This window comes from Pristiophorus japonicus, chromosome 4 (genome assembly GCF_044704955.1).
Source record: "Pristiophorus japonicus isolate sPriJap1 chromosome 4, sPriJap1.hap1, whole genome shotgun sequence".
Classification (NCBI taxonomy): Eukaryota; Metazoa; Chordata; class Chondrichthyes; family Pristiophoridae; genus Pristiophorus; species Pristiophorus japonicus.
Genome location: NC_091980.1, coordinates 245620926 through 245635507, shown reverse-complemented (window position 1 = coordinate 245635507; position 14582 = coordinate 245620926). Strand labels below are relative to the sequence as shown.

At 42.0% G+C, this 14582-nt stretch overlaps 1 protein-coding gene across 2 annotated transcripts in view; it reads right to left on the bottom strand.

Moving 5' to 3' along the window:
- The window catches only part of LOC139263344 (neuroblast differentiation-associated protein AHNAK-like), a 163253-nt gene that overhangs the window by 59157 nt on the left and 89514 nt on the right, over positions 1-14582 (bottom strand). The window contains exons 4-5 of one of the 2 annotated variants that reach the window (XM_070879255.1): positions 1779-1886; positions 1487-1643 (exon numbers count right to left, since the gene is read on the bottom strand). In XM_070879255.1, the coding sequence (XP_070735356.1) occupies positions 1487-1643; positions 1779-1793 (172 nt within the window). In that variant the 5' untranslated portion in view covers positions 1794-1886. Of the gene's footprint in view, positions 1-1486; positions 1644-1778; positions 1887-14582 lie in introns of those variants that run through there. The other variant, XM_070879256.1, reaches the window with a different exon arrangement.

The window sequence follows — 14582 nt, the reverse complement described above, 5'->3', positions numbered from 1 at the left end:
TTATAAATAATTTTATTTTTTTTGCCATATATAGATTATTTAGAAACCTTGCATTTAACACAATCTTCTGTTCTTTTAGTATACTGCAGAATTCTGTATCAATGCTAAAAGTGATCACCTGAAATCCTCTCTTCTGCTATTTTAGCAGAGGCATTAATCTGTTTAAAACAACATAGCAAAGCAATGTAGATGAACGAGTTAAATGCTCATATGCTATTATTCCACAACATTAACCTAGAAAAGACTGCTTGTGATATAAGCAGATGAACATAATGTGTTTGCACAATATACCTTTATTTGCTATTTTAATGCAGAATTTAATCTACTTATGGACCGAGGAACATCATACCGATGCATTGAGCACTTGTCCATTATTATTACTGGGCTAATGATTTTACACCTATTCAATTGGATAATAGTGTATGAACAATTAATATTTTTTTTCCTTTTCCCTCCTCCTCTCCTGAAGGTAATTCAGGGGTTCTCCCAATCGGCCGCCATAACTTCAGCAGAAGATTGGTGGAAGCCCAATTTACATGTGTATCAGGGGTTTCGTCCAATCCTCTGTGGATCAGGAGTACCCCAGAGTACATTCCTAGCAGATGCCCCAGTTCTAGAGGTGCCTGCTGCCCTCCAGTGTGTCACCCAAGTGAATGTCCTTGCTGTATAAATCAGAATATTCGATCATCACCTTATAGCTGGATTCTGTCCCCACTTGCAGTCCAAACACGTACACATTCCAGCAGAGGTCACTAGGCCCAATAAGTAAAAGGAACGCTAGCTCATTTTTCTCCTCTTCAGCGCAGGGAAACTGAGGTCAATTTTTAGTTCTTCAGTTGAAATCAGCTAACTCAGCACAGGCTAAGTATCAAATGTGGTATCTTTCTGTGGCTCAGTTGGTCGCACTCTTACCTCTGAGTCAGAAGGTTGTGGGTTCAATTTCCTTCTCCAGAGACTTGAGCACAAAAATCTAGTCCTGACACTCCAATGCAATACTGAGGGAGTGCTGCACTGTCGGCGGTGTTATCTTTTGGACGAGACGTTAAAACAAGGCCTGGTCTGCTCTCTCAGGTGGACGCAAAAGATCCCATGGCACTACTTCGAAGAAGGGCTGGGGAACTATCCCCGGTGTTCTTGTCAATATTTATCCCTCAATCAACATAACAAAAATAGATCATTATCACATTGATCTTTATGGGAGCTTGCTGAGTGCAAATTGGCTGCTGTGTTTCCTATCTTACAACAGTGACAGTGACTACACTTTAAAAGTACTTAATTGGCTGTAAAGCACCTTGGGACATCTGCTGGTTGTGAAAGGCACTATATAAATGCAAGTCTTTCTTTTTCTTGTTCTGGAGGCCTGATTACCACCATGTAGCTATTAGATGAACACCTTTATTCTTCTGGTTTTAAACTTTTATGCAATATTCAGTGAACATCTTGATATATATTTCATAAATTCATATATATATATATCATGTTTTACCTTCTCTCATGCTTAGATGTTTTTCAGCAGGAGACTCTTTCAGAACATGTTTAATAAATATGCCTTCCTTTTCTCCACTTTTAACACTGAAACCACTTGCACCTATTTCAGCCTCTGTGTTCACAATCACTTCGACAACATCCTTTTCCTTTTCTTCCTGGAAAGAAATATGAAAAAATTGTAAATCACTGTAAATGATGCAGTAGATCATTTTTTCTTTTTTTTTTGTTGCATTTATCTCTAAATTAAACAAATGCTTTAAAAATTATAGACAAAACATATTTAAACCTACCACTTTGTGACTCATGTTTGCAAGTAATTGTTTCTTTGGCAAATTTTCTAAATCTTTTTTGTGGTCTATGATGTCGCCAAATACCTCTTGTGATATCTTCTCCAGCACCTGCACAAGAGAATTCAGTAACTAGTTAAAATGAGAGAGAATCTTTAAGTAATTCACCATGAAACTTAATCGAACTTAAATTTAAGTAAATCCAATGGCAAGTGTTAAAACAATTACTGTAGATAGGAAATCCCCCCCCCACCGCCCCACCCCATGGGTACGTTAGTCTTTGGTTAGCTTGAATAGGTTCAACTTACTTACAGTTTTGTTGAGATGTCAGAAAAATACCACAAATTATACATAACTTCTGTTGTTAACTTATGCTTCTTGAATTTTTACTGTTGTTCAATTTAAATATGTAAATTTCAAATAATCATCAAGTGTTGACTGTGGTCTTGCCTCTGAGTCAAAAGGTTGTTCGTTAAAGCTCCATTCCAGATATTTGAGCAAATAATCGATGCTTTAGTGTAGTACGGAGGGAATGCTGCACTGTCAGAGTTGCTGTCTTTCAGATGAGACATTACACTAAGGCCCCATATTCCCTCTTCGATGGATGTAAAAAAACCCGTGGCACTAAATGCTTAATTGGCTGTAAAGAGCTGTGGGACATCCTGAGGCCATGAAGGGCACCATATAAATGTAAGTGTTTTTTTAGTATTCAAAGAAGACGAGGATAGTTCTCCTGGTGTCCTGGTCAATATTTATCCTTCAACCAACATCACAACAATAGATTATCTGGTAATTATCTCATTGTTGATTGTGGGACCTTGCTATGTGCAAATTGGCTGTCATGTTTCCCTACACTAGAACAGTGAATACATGTTTGCATTGAGTGAAACACTTTGGGAAGTTCTGAGGTTATAAAAGTTAATTTGTTAGTTAGAGCCTGCTGTATCTAGTGGTGTATGAGGCAACCCATTTCCTCCACTGCTATCTGTCCAGAGAAACATATTTGACTCCATCAAGTATCACTTTACCTTACATCCAGCTGATCGTGGTCTTCTATGTTGATGTTTATATTTACAAGTCTGTAACAGACTGGTCTTGTCTCTGGGTTGATTCCATAATGAAAGGCATTTTTACATGGACTGACTAACAACCCCTACCACGAGGACCGACCTAACATAACTCTCAAGGTCACAGAAGCACACATACTTTGCCACCACATCAAGGTTCAGTCCCTGGAGGAAGGTGAGGTCATAAAAGCTTCTATTTAATGCAATTGTTTTTTTGTTCTCCCTATCTTTAAAAATACTATAGGAATAATTTTCTGACTTTGTGCATCCGGTAGGAATATTAACCTGGCGGAAAAGCATATAAGAAATTCAGGGTGCCCTGCATATGACCTTTATTATCCATTAACGGCTCAAAAATCCTGTTCAGCTGATGTCTAAATTTCTCATATGCATTCCAGCTGGGTGTGACTCCCCACTAGGAGCGCAAAGTTAGAAAAGAAGGAGGTTGCAAAAGTATCGTACCTATATACTGCCTCTGAGGACCATCTCTCAAGATGTGCAGAAACTGATAGATGCGACTCTCTAGTCTGCAACACCTTTGCGGCACTATCATGGAAGTTTTGTCTTCATAGAATCATAGAAATTTACAGCACAGAAGGAGGCCAATGCAGCCCATCGTGTCCGCGCCGGTCGACAAACAGCTATTCAGCCTAATCCCACTTACCAGCTCTTGGCCCGTAGTCCTGTGGGTCACAGCAACTTCAAGTGCACATCCCAGTACTTTTTAAATGAGGTGAGGGTTTCTATCTCTACCACACTTTCAGTTCCAGACCGTCACCATCCTCTGGGTGAATAAATTTCCCCTCAAATCCCCTCTAAATCTCCTACCAATTACTTTAAATCTCTGCCCCCTGGTTGTTGATCCCTCTGCTAAGGGAAATAGGGCCTCCCTATCCACTCTATCTAGACCCCTCATAATTTTATATGCCTCAATAAGGTCTCCCCTCAGCCTCCTCTGTTCCAAAGAAAACAGACCCAGCCTATCCAATCTTTCCTCATAGCTAAAATTCTCCAGTCCAGGCAATATCCTCGTAAATCTCCTCTGTACCCACTCTGGTGCAATCACATCTTTCCCGTAATGTGGTGACCAGAACTGCATGAAGTGCTCTAGCGGTGGCCTAACTAGTGTTTTATACAGTTCAAGCATAACCTCACTGCTCTTGTAATCTATGCCTCAGCTAATAAAGGCAAGTATTCCATATGCCTTTTTAACCACCTTATCTCCCTGGCCTGTTACCTTCAGGGATCTGTGACATACACTGCAAGGTCCCTTTGTTACTCTACACCTCAGTATCCTACCATTTAATGTGTATTCCCTTGCCTTGTTAGCCCTCCCCAAATGCATTACCTCACACTTCTCCGGATTAAATTCCATTTGCCAATGTGCTGCCCACCTGACCAGTTCATTGATATCTTCCTGCAGTCTACAGCTTTCTTCTTCATTATCAACCATACAGCCAATTTTTGTATCATCTGAAAACTTCGCAATCATACCCCGTACATTCAAGTCTAAATCATTGATATATACCATAAAAAGCCAGGGACCTAGTACTGAGCCCTCCGGATCCCCACTTGAAACAGCCTTCCAGTTACAAAAACACCCATCAACCATTACCCTTTACTTCCTGCTTCTGAGCCAATTTTGAATCCAAATTGCCACTTTGCCCTGGATCCCATGGGCTTTTACTTTCGTGACTAATCTGCTAGGTGGGACCTTATCAAAAGCCTTGCTAAAATCCATATGCACTACATCAAATGCACTACCCGGATCGATCCTCCTTTTAAAAATTCAACGAAGTTAACCAGACACGACCTTCCTTTAACAAATCCATGCTGACTGTCCTTGGTTAATTGTTCTAAATTAAGATTTATCCTGTCCCTCAGAATTTTTTCCAATAATTTTCCCACCGCCAAGGTTAGGCTGACCAGCCTGTAATTCAATCTACCCCTTTCTCCCTTTTTAAACAAGGGTACAACATTAGCAGTCCTCCAGTTCTCCGGCACCACTCCTGTAGCCAGAGAGGATAAGAAAATGATGGTCAGAGCCTCTGCTATTTCCTCATTTGCTATTCTTAACAGTCTGGGATGCATTTCATCCAGGCATGGGGATTTATCCACTTTCAAAGTTGCTAAACCCTTTAATACTTCCTCTCTCACACTATGTTTATTTAATCTAATATTTCACACTCCCCTTCCCAGATTGCAATGGCTGTATCGCCTCTCTCTTTTGTGAAAACAGATGCATTCAGAACCATACCAACATCTTCCGCTTCCACACACATATTACCTTTATGGTCTCTAATAGGCCCTACTCTTTCTTTAGTTATCCTCTTGCTCTTAATGTATTTATAAAACCTCTTTGGGTTTTCCTTAATTTTACTTGCCAAAATGTTTTCATGCTCGCTCTTTGCTTTCCTAATTTCCTTTTTAATTTCATGCCTGCACTTTCTATAGGGTTTCTGCATTTTTGAGCCCTCGGTATCTGTCATATGCCTCCCTTTTTTTCTTTATTCTACCCTGTATGCCCCTTGACATCCAATGGGATCTAGATTTGTTAGTTCAACACTATTTCTTTAAGGGAACATATTTGCTCTGAACCCTCGGGATCGCCCCCTTGAATGCCTCCCACTGCTCTGACACTGATTTTTCTTCCAGTAGGTGTTTCCAGTCGACTTTGGCTAAATCAGATCTCAGCTTAGTAAAATTGGCTTTCTCCCAATTGAGAACTTTTATTCCTGATCTATCTCTGTCCTTTTCTATAACTACCCTAAATCTAACTGAATTATGATCACTAGCACCAAGATACTCTCCCACTTTGATACCCCTTCCACCTGCCCAGCTTCATTCCTTAAAACTAAGTCCAGAACTGCCCCCTCCCTTGTTGGGCTTGCAACGTATTGGCTAAAAAAGTTCTCCTGAATGCATTTTACGAATTCTGCACCCTCTATACCTTTCACACTAATTCTATCTCAGTTAATATTAGGGTAGTTGAAATCCCTACTATTACTGCCCTATAGTTTTTGCACTTCTCAGAAATGTGCCTAAATATTTGCTTTTCTATCTCCTTCTAACTGTTTTGGGGTCTATAGTTCACTCCCAGCTGTGTGATTGCCCCTTTTTTGTTCTTTAATTCAACCCATATGGCCTTATTTGATGATCCTTCTGACATATCATCGCTCATTACACCTGTAATTGTTTCTTTAATTAATACTACAAGCCCCCCTCCTTTTTTATCCCCCTCTCTAGCCCGTCTGAAAACCCAATAACCAGAAATGTTGAGCTGCCATATCTGCCCTTCTTTCAGCCATGTCTCAGTAATGTCTATAATATTACATACCCAAGTGTCTATCTGTGACCTCAGCTCAGCTGCCTTATTCCCTAGACTCCTTGCATTGAAGTATATATCATTTAGCACTACCAAACTCCCTTGTTGTCTATTTTCTAGCCTTTGTTTCCTCTGCCTTCCAAATTCACTTTCTAATTTTCTGCTCCCCAATTCCAGCTTTGCTTCTCTCCCTTCTGAATCTACTCTCCGATTCCCATCACCCTGCCAAGCTAGTTTAAACCCTCCCCAACAACACTAGCAAGCCACTCCTTGAGGATATTGGTCCCGGCTCTGTTGAGCTGCAACTCGTCCGGCTTGTACAGGTCCCACCTCCCCCAGAAACAGTCCCAATGCCTCAGGAATCTAAAGCCCTCCCTCCTGCGCCATCTCTCCGGCCACGCATTCATCTGCTCTATCCTCCTATTTCTGTACTCACTACTCTTCATTGTAGGCGCCAACAGAACTAGTGGCAACTTCATTGGATTCAGCAGCCAGATGTTTAAGGACTATTGGTTCAGCCGCTCAACACTCAGTTTTTCTGGGAGGAGCATGCACTCCGCCCAATGTGAGACCAACATCGCATCGGGATCCTAAATACGGTATAGAACCACAATTTGCATATTGTGAGTAGGCACCCGTCCTCTTTCAGATAGGAGTGCTGCTCAACTGCTTCCCGACCCAGTCCAAAATTGCCGGACATCGGCAGGAACAGGGCGGTCAGTACTACGCCATCATTTTCAGCTCTCTACCGTCCTGTTCCTGTAATATATAGTTCCACCTAATGGACTACTGCTCTACCTAGTGGACTACTGTGATAATGCAGTCATTGCTGTAAATGCAATAAAAACATCAGATGACAGGTCACTTGACAAGTTCCTGAGTTAACAGCCATCTTAAAGTCTGTGTGTTTTTGAGGTCATAAAGAATATATAACCTTGGTGATGAGGATGGTACTCCTGGATACCCTAGCTGAAATTTTTGTTGGTGGATGATTCCAACAAAACTACAGAGAGACCAGAGAGGACCTTTATGTAGCAGAACAGTTAAAAATCCAAGGTAAATTACAAGCACACTTGGCTGAACTGAAGAATCCAGATGACCATGCCTATGGGAATAATAGGAGCTTGGGTGAATTCCACCGTGACCGTGAGACCTTCGGAGCATATGTGGAGTGGTTAAAAATGATTTTCACTGCGAATAGTATCATTGAAGTCCCTGATAATGAAAACCTTAACCAGGTGGTGTTGGAAAGAAAACAGGCTTTTTTCCTGACTGAAGCAGGCCCCAAGGTATAAGAAACCCTAAAAACATGTGCTTGTTCCTGTCAAGCCAAAGGACACATCACTTACGGAGATTCTAATTAACAGCACTACAGTCCTGAGCCCCTGAAAATTGCTGAAAGTTATCGTTTTGGAACATGAGATCACTTAATTGATGAAAGTATCAGTGAATACGTTGTAGTCTTAAAGATGCTATCTATTCACTGTCATTTCGGAAACGTTGGTGACCGAGCATTGCGTGACCGCTTTGTTTGTGGGATGAAAAATGAAGCAATCACGAGGACGTTGTTGATAACCCCGAACTTCACTTTGGATTTAGCTTGTCAGACAGCTATGTCAATGAATATGGCTGACCAATATTCCCAAGAATTTTATACTATTTCCAGTCGTCAGACAACCGAGGTGAATCGCCTGCAGGTTAAAAGTAAAAGTTCCGAGTCTAACTAGAGGAATGGCAGGGCAGGTCAGTTCAATGGATTGCACATCCTGTGGCATGTGGGAAGTCCTGGACACTTTGCATAGCCTGGATGACCAAGTGTGTAGGAGGTGTCTCCAGCTGCACCAACTCGAGCGCTGCGTTTTGGAGCTTGAGCGGCAGCTGGAGTCACTGTGGTGCATCCGTGAGACTGAGCTATGTGGATAGCACGTTTCTAGAGGTGGTCACCCCGCAGCTTAAGAGTGTGCAGGCAGCGAGGGAATGGGTGACCACCAGACAGAAGAGGAGGACTAGGCAGGTAGTGCAGAGTCTCTTGAGTCCATCTCGTTCTCCAACCGGTAATGTCTTCTGAGGACCGGTGGGGCCGACGGTGCCTTTGGGGAGTGCAACCAGAGTCAAGACCACGGCACCACGGGTGGCTCAGCTGCATGAGGGGGAGGAAGAAGAATAGATGAGCTATAGTGGTAGGGGATTCAATAGTCAGGGAAGCAGACAGTCGTCTCTGCTGCTGCAGATGTGACTCCAGGATGGTATGTTGCCTCCCTGGTGCCAGGGTCAATGATGCCACTGAGCGGCTGCAGGGCATTCTGGGAGGAGAGGGTGAACAGCCAGAGGTCATGGTCCATATCGGGACCAATGACATAAGTAGAAAGAGGGATGAGGTTCTGCAGGCAGAGTTTAGGGAGTTAGGAGAGAGATTAAAAAGCAGGACCTCAAAGGTAGTAATCTCCGGATTACTCCTGGTACCACGAGCTACTGAGTACAGAAATAGGAGGATAGAGCAGATGAATGCATGGCTCGAGAGATGGTGCAGGAGAGAGGGCTTTAGATTCCTGAGGCATTAGGACCATTTCTGAGGGAGGTGGGACCTGTACAAGCCAGACAAGTTGCACCTCAACAGAGCCGGGACCACTTGCGTGGAGGTTTGTTAGTGCTGTTGGGGAAGGTTTAAACTAGCTTGGCAGGGGGATGGGAACTTGAGAATAGATTCAGTAGGGAGGGGAGTAAAGCTGGAATTAGAAAGCAAAACTGTAGAAAGTGAGTTTGATGGACAGAGGAAACAAGCAGGAAAAAAGGATAAAAAACAAATTTAAAAGCACTTTGTCTAAATGCACGTAGCATTCGTAACAAAATAGATGAGTTGATGGCACGAATAGATACAAATGGGTATGATCTGATAGCCATTAGAGATGTGTGGTTGCAAAGTGACCTCTCTTCAGGGGTATTTGACAATTCAGCAGGACAGACAGAAAGGAAAAGAAGGTGGGGTAGTACTGTTAATAAAGGATGGGATCAGTGCGTTAGTGAGAAACAATATTGGCTCAGAGGATCAAGATGTTGAATTAATTTGGGTGGAGATAAGGAATAATAAAGGGAAAAAGTCGCTGGTGGGTGTAGTCTTTCGGCCCCCTAACAGTAGCTACACTGTTGGACGGAGTATAAATCAAGAAATAATGGAGCTTGCAATAAAGGAACGGCAATAATCATGGGTTATTTTTAACCTTCATATTGATTGGACAAAGCAAATTTGCCAGGGTAGCCTTGAGGAGGAGTTCATAGAGTGTATCCGGAATAGTTTCCTTGAACAGTATGTTGCGGAACCAACCAGGGAGCAGGCTATCTTATATCTAGTACTGTGAAATGAGGCAGGATGAATAAATGATCTCGCAGTAAAATATCCTCTAGGAATGAGTGACCATAATATGGTTGAAGTTCAGATTCAATTGGAGGGTGAGAAAGTTGGTTCTCAAACCAGGGTCCTAAGCTTAAATAAAGGAGACTACAAAGGTATGAGGGCAGAGTTGGCTACAGTGGACTGGGAAAATAGACTAAAGAATGGGATGGTTGATGAGCAACGGCAGACATTTAAGGAGATATGTCATAACTTGCAACAAAAATATATCCCAATGAGAAGGAAAGACTGTAAGAGAAGGGATAACCATCCATGGCTAACTAAGGAAATAAGAAAATTGAAAACAAAGGCATACAATGTGGCCAAGAATAGTGGGTGGCCAGAGGATTGGGAAATTTTTAAAAGCCAGCAGAGAACGACTAAAAAAATGATTGAGAGGGAAGCTAGATTAGGAAAGTAAACTAGTACAAAATATAAAAACAGATAGTAAGAGTTTCTACAGATATATAAAAAGGAAAAGAGTGGCTAAAGTAAATGTTGGTCCCCTAGAGGATGAGACTGGGGAATTTATAATGGAGAACAGGGAAATGGCAGAGGCGTTGAACAAATATTTTGTATCAGTCTTCACAGTAGAAGACACTTAAAACATCCCAATAGTGGATAATCAAGGACCTTAGGTAGGGAGGAACTTAATACAATCACTATCACTAATGAAGTAGTACTAGGTAAAATAATGGGACTAAAGTCAGACAAGTCCCCTGGACCTGATGTATTACATCCTAGGGTCTTAAGAGAAGTGGCTGCAGAGATAGTGGATGCATTAGTTGTAATCTACCAAAATTCCCTGGAGTCTGAGCAGATTGGAAAACCGCAAATGTAACGTCCCTATTTAAAAAAAGGAGGCAGACAAGAAACAGGAAACTATAGATCAGTTAGCCTAACATCTGTCGTTGGAAAATGCTGGAGTCCATTATTAAGGAAGCAGTCGCGGGACATTTGAAAAATCAAGCAGAGTCAGCATGGTTTTATGAAAGGGAAATCATGTTTGACAAATTTGCTGCAGTTCTTTGAGGATGTAACGAGCAGGATGGATAAGGGGGAACCAGTGGATGTGGTGTATTTGGATTTCCAGAAGGCATTCGATAAGGTGCCACATAAGAGGTTACTGCACAAGATAAAAGTTCACAGGGTTGGGGGCAATATATTAGCATGGATAGAGGATTGGTTAAATAACAGAAAACAGAGAGTCGGGATAAATGGATCATTTTCTGGTTAGCAAACAGTAACAGGGGTGCCGCAGGGATCGGTGCTGGGTCCTCAACTATTTACAATCTATATTAATGACTTGGATGAAGGGACTGAGTGTAATGTAGCTAAGTTTGCTGATGATACAAAGATAGTTGGGAAAGCAAGTTGTGAGGGGAACACAAAAAATCTGCAAAGGGATAAAGACAGGTTAAGTGAGTGGGCAAAAAATTGGTAGATGGAGTATAATGTTGGAAAATGTGAAGTTATCCACTTTGGCAGAAATATTAGAAAAGCAAATTATAATTTAAATGGAGAAAAATTGCAAGTGCTGCAGTACAGAGACCTGGGAGTCCTTGTGCATGAAGCACAAAAAGTTAGTATGGAAGTAATCAGGAAGGCAAATGGAACATTGGCCTTTAATGCAAGGGGGATAGAGTATAAAAACAGAGAAGTCCTGCTACAACTGTACAGGGTATTGGTGAGGCCAAATACCTGGAGTACTGCGTACAGTTTTGGTCCCCGTATTTAAGGAAGGATATACTTGCATTGGAGGCTGTTCAAAGAAGGTTCACTAGATTGATTACGGAGATGAGGGGGTTAACTTATGAGGATAGGTTGAGTAGGTTGGGCCTATACTCATTGGAGTTCAGATGAATGAGAGGTGATCTTATTGAAACATATAAGATACTGAGGGGGCTCGACAAGGTGGATACAGAGAGGATATTTCCATTCATAGGAGAAACTAAAACTAGGGGATATAGTCTTAGAATAAGGGGCCGCCCATTTAAAACTGAGATGAGGAGAAATTTCTTCTCTCAGACGGTTGTTAATCTATGGAATCTATGGAAGCCCCAGAGAGCTTTGGAGGCTGGGTCATTGAATATATTTAAGGCAAAGATAAACAAATTTTTGAGCATTAAGGAGGTAAAAGGTTATGGGGAGTGGGCAGGGAAGTGGAGCTCAGTCCATAATCAGATCAGCCATGATCTTATTGAATGGCGGAACCGGCTCAAGGGGCCAAATGGCCTACTCCTGCTCCTATTTCTTATGTTTTTATGTAAAAGGCAGTTAGGCCCCAATGCCTCAGCAACTGGCAATGGTAAGAGAGCATTGAAGTCATGCTATCAGTGCCTGGGACACCAGAGTTGTCCATATGTGAAGGCAGAGTGTTTCTTCTGCAGGAAAACTGGGCATCTTGCGAAGGCATGCCAACTTTCAAGGCTATATGTATAAATCCCCAGAGTACATAGCATGGAAGAAAAGCAACAGAATGAAGAGATACACATCATCAGGAGCACGAGGGTATCTAACAGTGATTCAAAAGTATCATCATCCAAGGTGTTGCAGGAACCCGGATACTCATGGAAATCGACACTGGTGCATTCGTGAGCATAGTGCCAGAATCGCTATGTCTCGACAAATTGCGTGCTTTCCCATTGGAGAAATCCAAGATAGAGCTGCGAGGCTACTCAGCAGAGAACATTCCTGTGGTAGGTTGTATCACCGCACTAGTGAAATACAAGGATCAATTTCAGAGTTTGCCTCTCTTAGTGGTGGCAGGAGACAAGCCTACCTTACTAGGAAGAAATTGGATGGGATCACTGAAGCTGAATTGGAGTGAGATTTTTCGTGTTGAAACGAGATTTGCATTGAAGGATGATGTCATCAAGAAGTATCCGAAGGTGTTCTGTGAAACAGGCAGTCCAATCCAAGGCTTCAAGGCAAGTGTCAGGGTACAGAAGGACGCTAGACCAGTTTACTGCAAGCCACATCCCGTACCACATGCACTCAAGGAGAAAGTTGAGCAAGAACTCAAAAGACTAGAGACTGAGAACATTATCTCTAAGATAGATCTATGTCATTGGGCTACACCCATTGTTGTTGTACCTAAGTCCGCTGGTAAGGTAAGGTTGTGTGGTGATTATAAAGTACCAAAAATCAGGTTCTAGAGGGTAATCTCCCCAATGCATTGCCAAATGTAGAAGATTTGTTCACAACGCTGACAGGTGGTCAGATTTTCTCAAAGTTGGATCTTACAAATGCCTACTTACAGCTTGAACTAGATGAGGAGTCCAAGTCATGCTTGACTATAAATACTCATCTAGGCCTATATCAATTTAATAGGCTACCATTTGGAGTGTCTTCCGCCCCGCCATATTCCAAGGGGTGATGAACCAGATTTTGCAAGGTATTGAAGGGGTGGTATGTTATTTAGATGACATACTAATTTCAGCATCAAACAGGCAAATCCATAATAACATATTGAATGAAGTGCTCAAACAGCTAGAGAAGCACAGAGTATGAGTGACTGCTCGCAAGTGTGAGTTATTTCAAAACTCAGTGGAGTACTTAGGGCACAGAGTAGACAAAGGTGGTTTACATCCAACCAAGGGAAAGCTGGATGCAATCAGAAATGCACCCACTCCCAAGAATGTCACTGAACTTCGATAATTTTTGGGTCTTTTGAACTATTATGGGAAATTCCTACCAAATTTGGCGACAGTGTTACATCCACTGAATGAACTATTGAAAAAACAGGTCCATTGGAAGTGGTCAGAAGAATGTGATGCAGCATTCAACGAGTGTAAAAGCCAGTTGGTAGAGAGCACCATATTAGTTCACAATGATGTATCTAAGGAGATCAAGCAAGCATGTGACACCTCCCTGTATGGAGTTGAGGCAGTGATCTCTCATGTACTATATTGTGGTGAGGAGAGACCAATTGCTTTTGCTTCATGCACTCTCAGTGCCAGTGAGCGTAATTATGCACAAATCGAAAGGGAAGCTTTGGCATTCATTTTTGGGGTCAAGAAATTCCACAAATACTTGGATGGTGGTAAGTTTATCATTGTTATGGACTATAAACCCCTGATAGCAATCCTCCATCCAAAGTCCCCAGTTCCAACATTAGCTGCAGCCCGAATGCAGAGATGGGCTTTAATTTTGTCAGCATATACATATGACATTGAGTACAGATGATCAGCTGATCACAGTAATGCTGATGCTATGTTTAGATGACATCCCCATCACAAGTTACACCCGATAGGGAAGAAGTATTCTATTTTTCATACATTGATGAACTGCCAGTCACAGCTGAAGAGATTGGTAGAGCAACCAAACGTGACCCAGTTATGTCAAAGCTGTATGATTACATAACAAATGGCTGGCCAAACCAGGTATCAGAGAAAGATATTCATGCATTCTTCATTTGTGGGAATGAATTTTCCATGGATAAAGATTGTATCACATGGGGTGCAAGAGTGGTTATATCAAATAAGTTCAGGTCCAAATTGTTCGGAAATCTTCATGACCAGCACCTGGGAATATGCTTGATAAAGAGTTTTGCACGCAAGTCTAGATAAAGATATAGGGCTAGAACCTCCACTTTTTTGCATGTTTTTCGCCCATTTAACGCCCATGTTACCGCTGAAATGACATATAACACCCATATATCACCCATTTTGGCACAAAATGGAAACTGGCGGGCATTTTTCAGAAATTTATCGCTGAGTGTTACTTTCCCCTTGTGCTTAATGGCGGGAAAAAATATTACACCCGCCCACTTTTTGGGGGCAGAATCAGCAGAATGGGCGAATTCAGCACCCATAATATCGCCCAGTGTTATTTTCCGCACAGATTTAACGCCGAGATTCAATATTAACGCCCGCCCACTTTTTTTTGTCGTAAAGAGCATATCTACCGAAACTAGCGGTCATGAGATCGCCCAGCGTCAATTTCACCACCTCGTACACATCTAGCCCACAATATCGCTCGCCTAAAAAAACTCCCAGAAAAAGTGGAACTAACCGGAACGAATC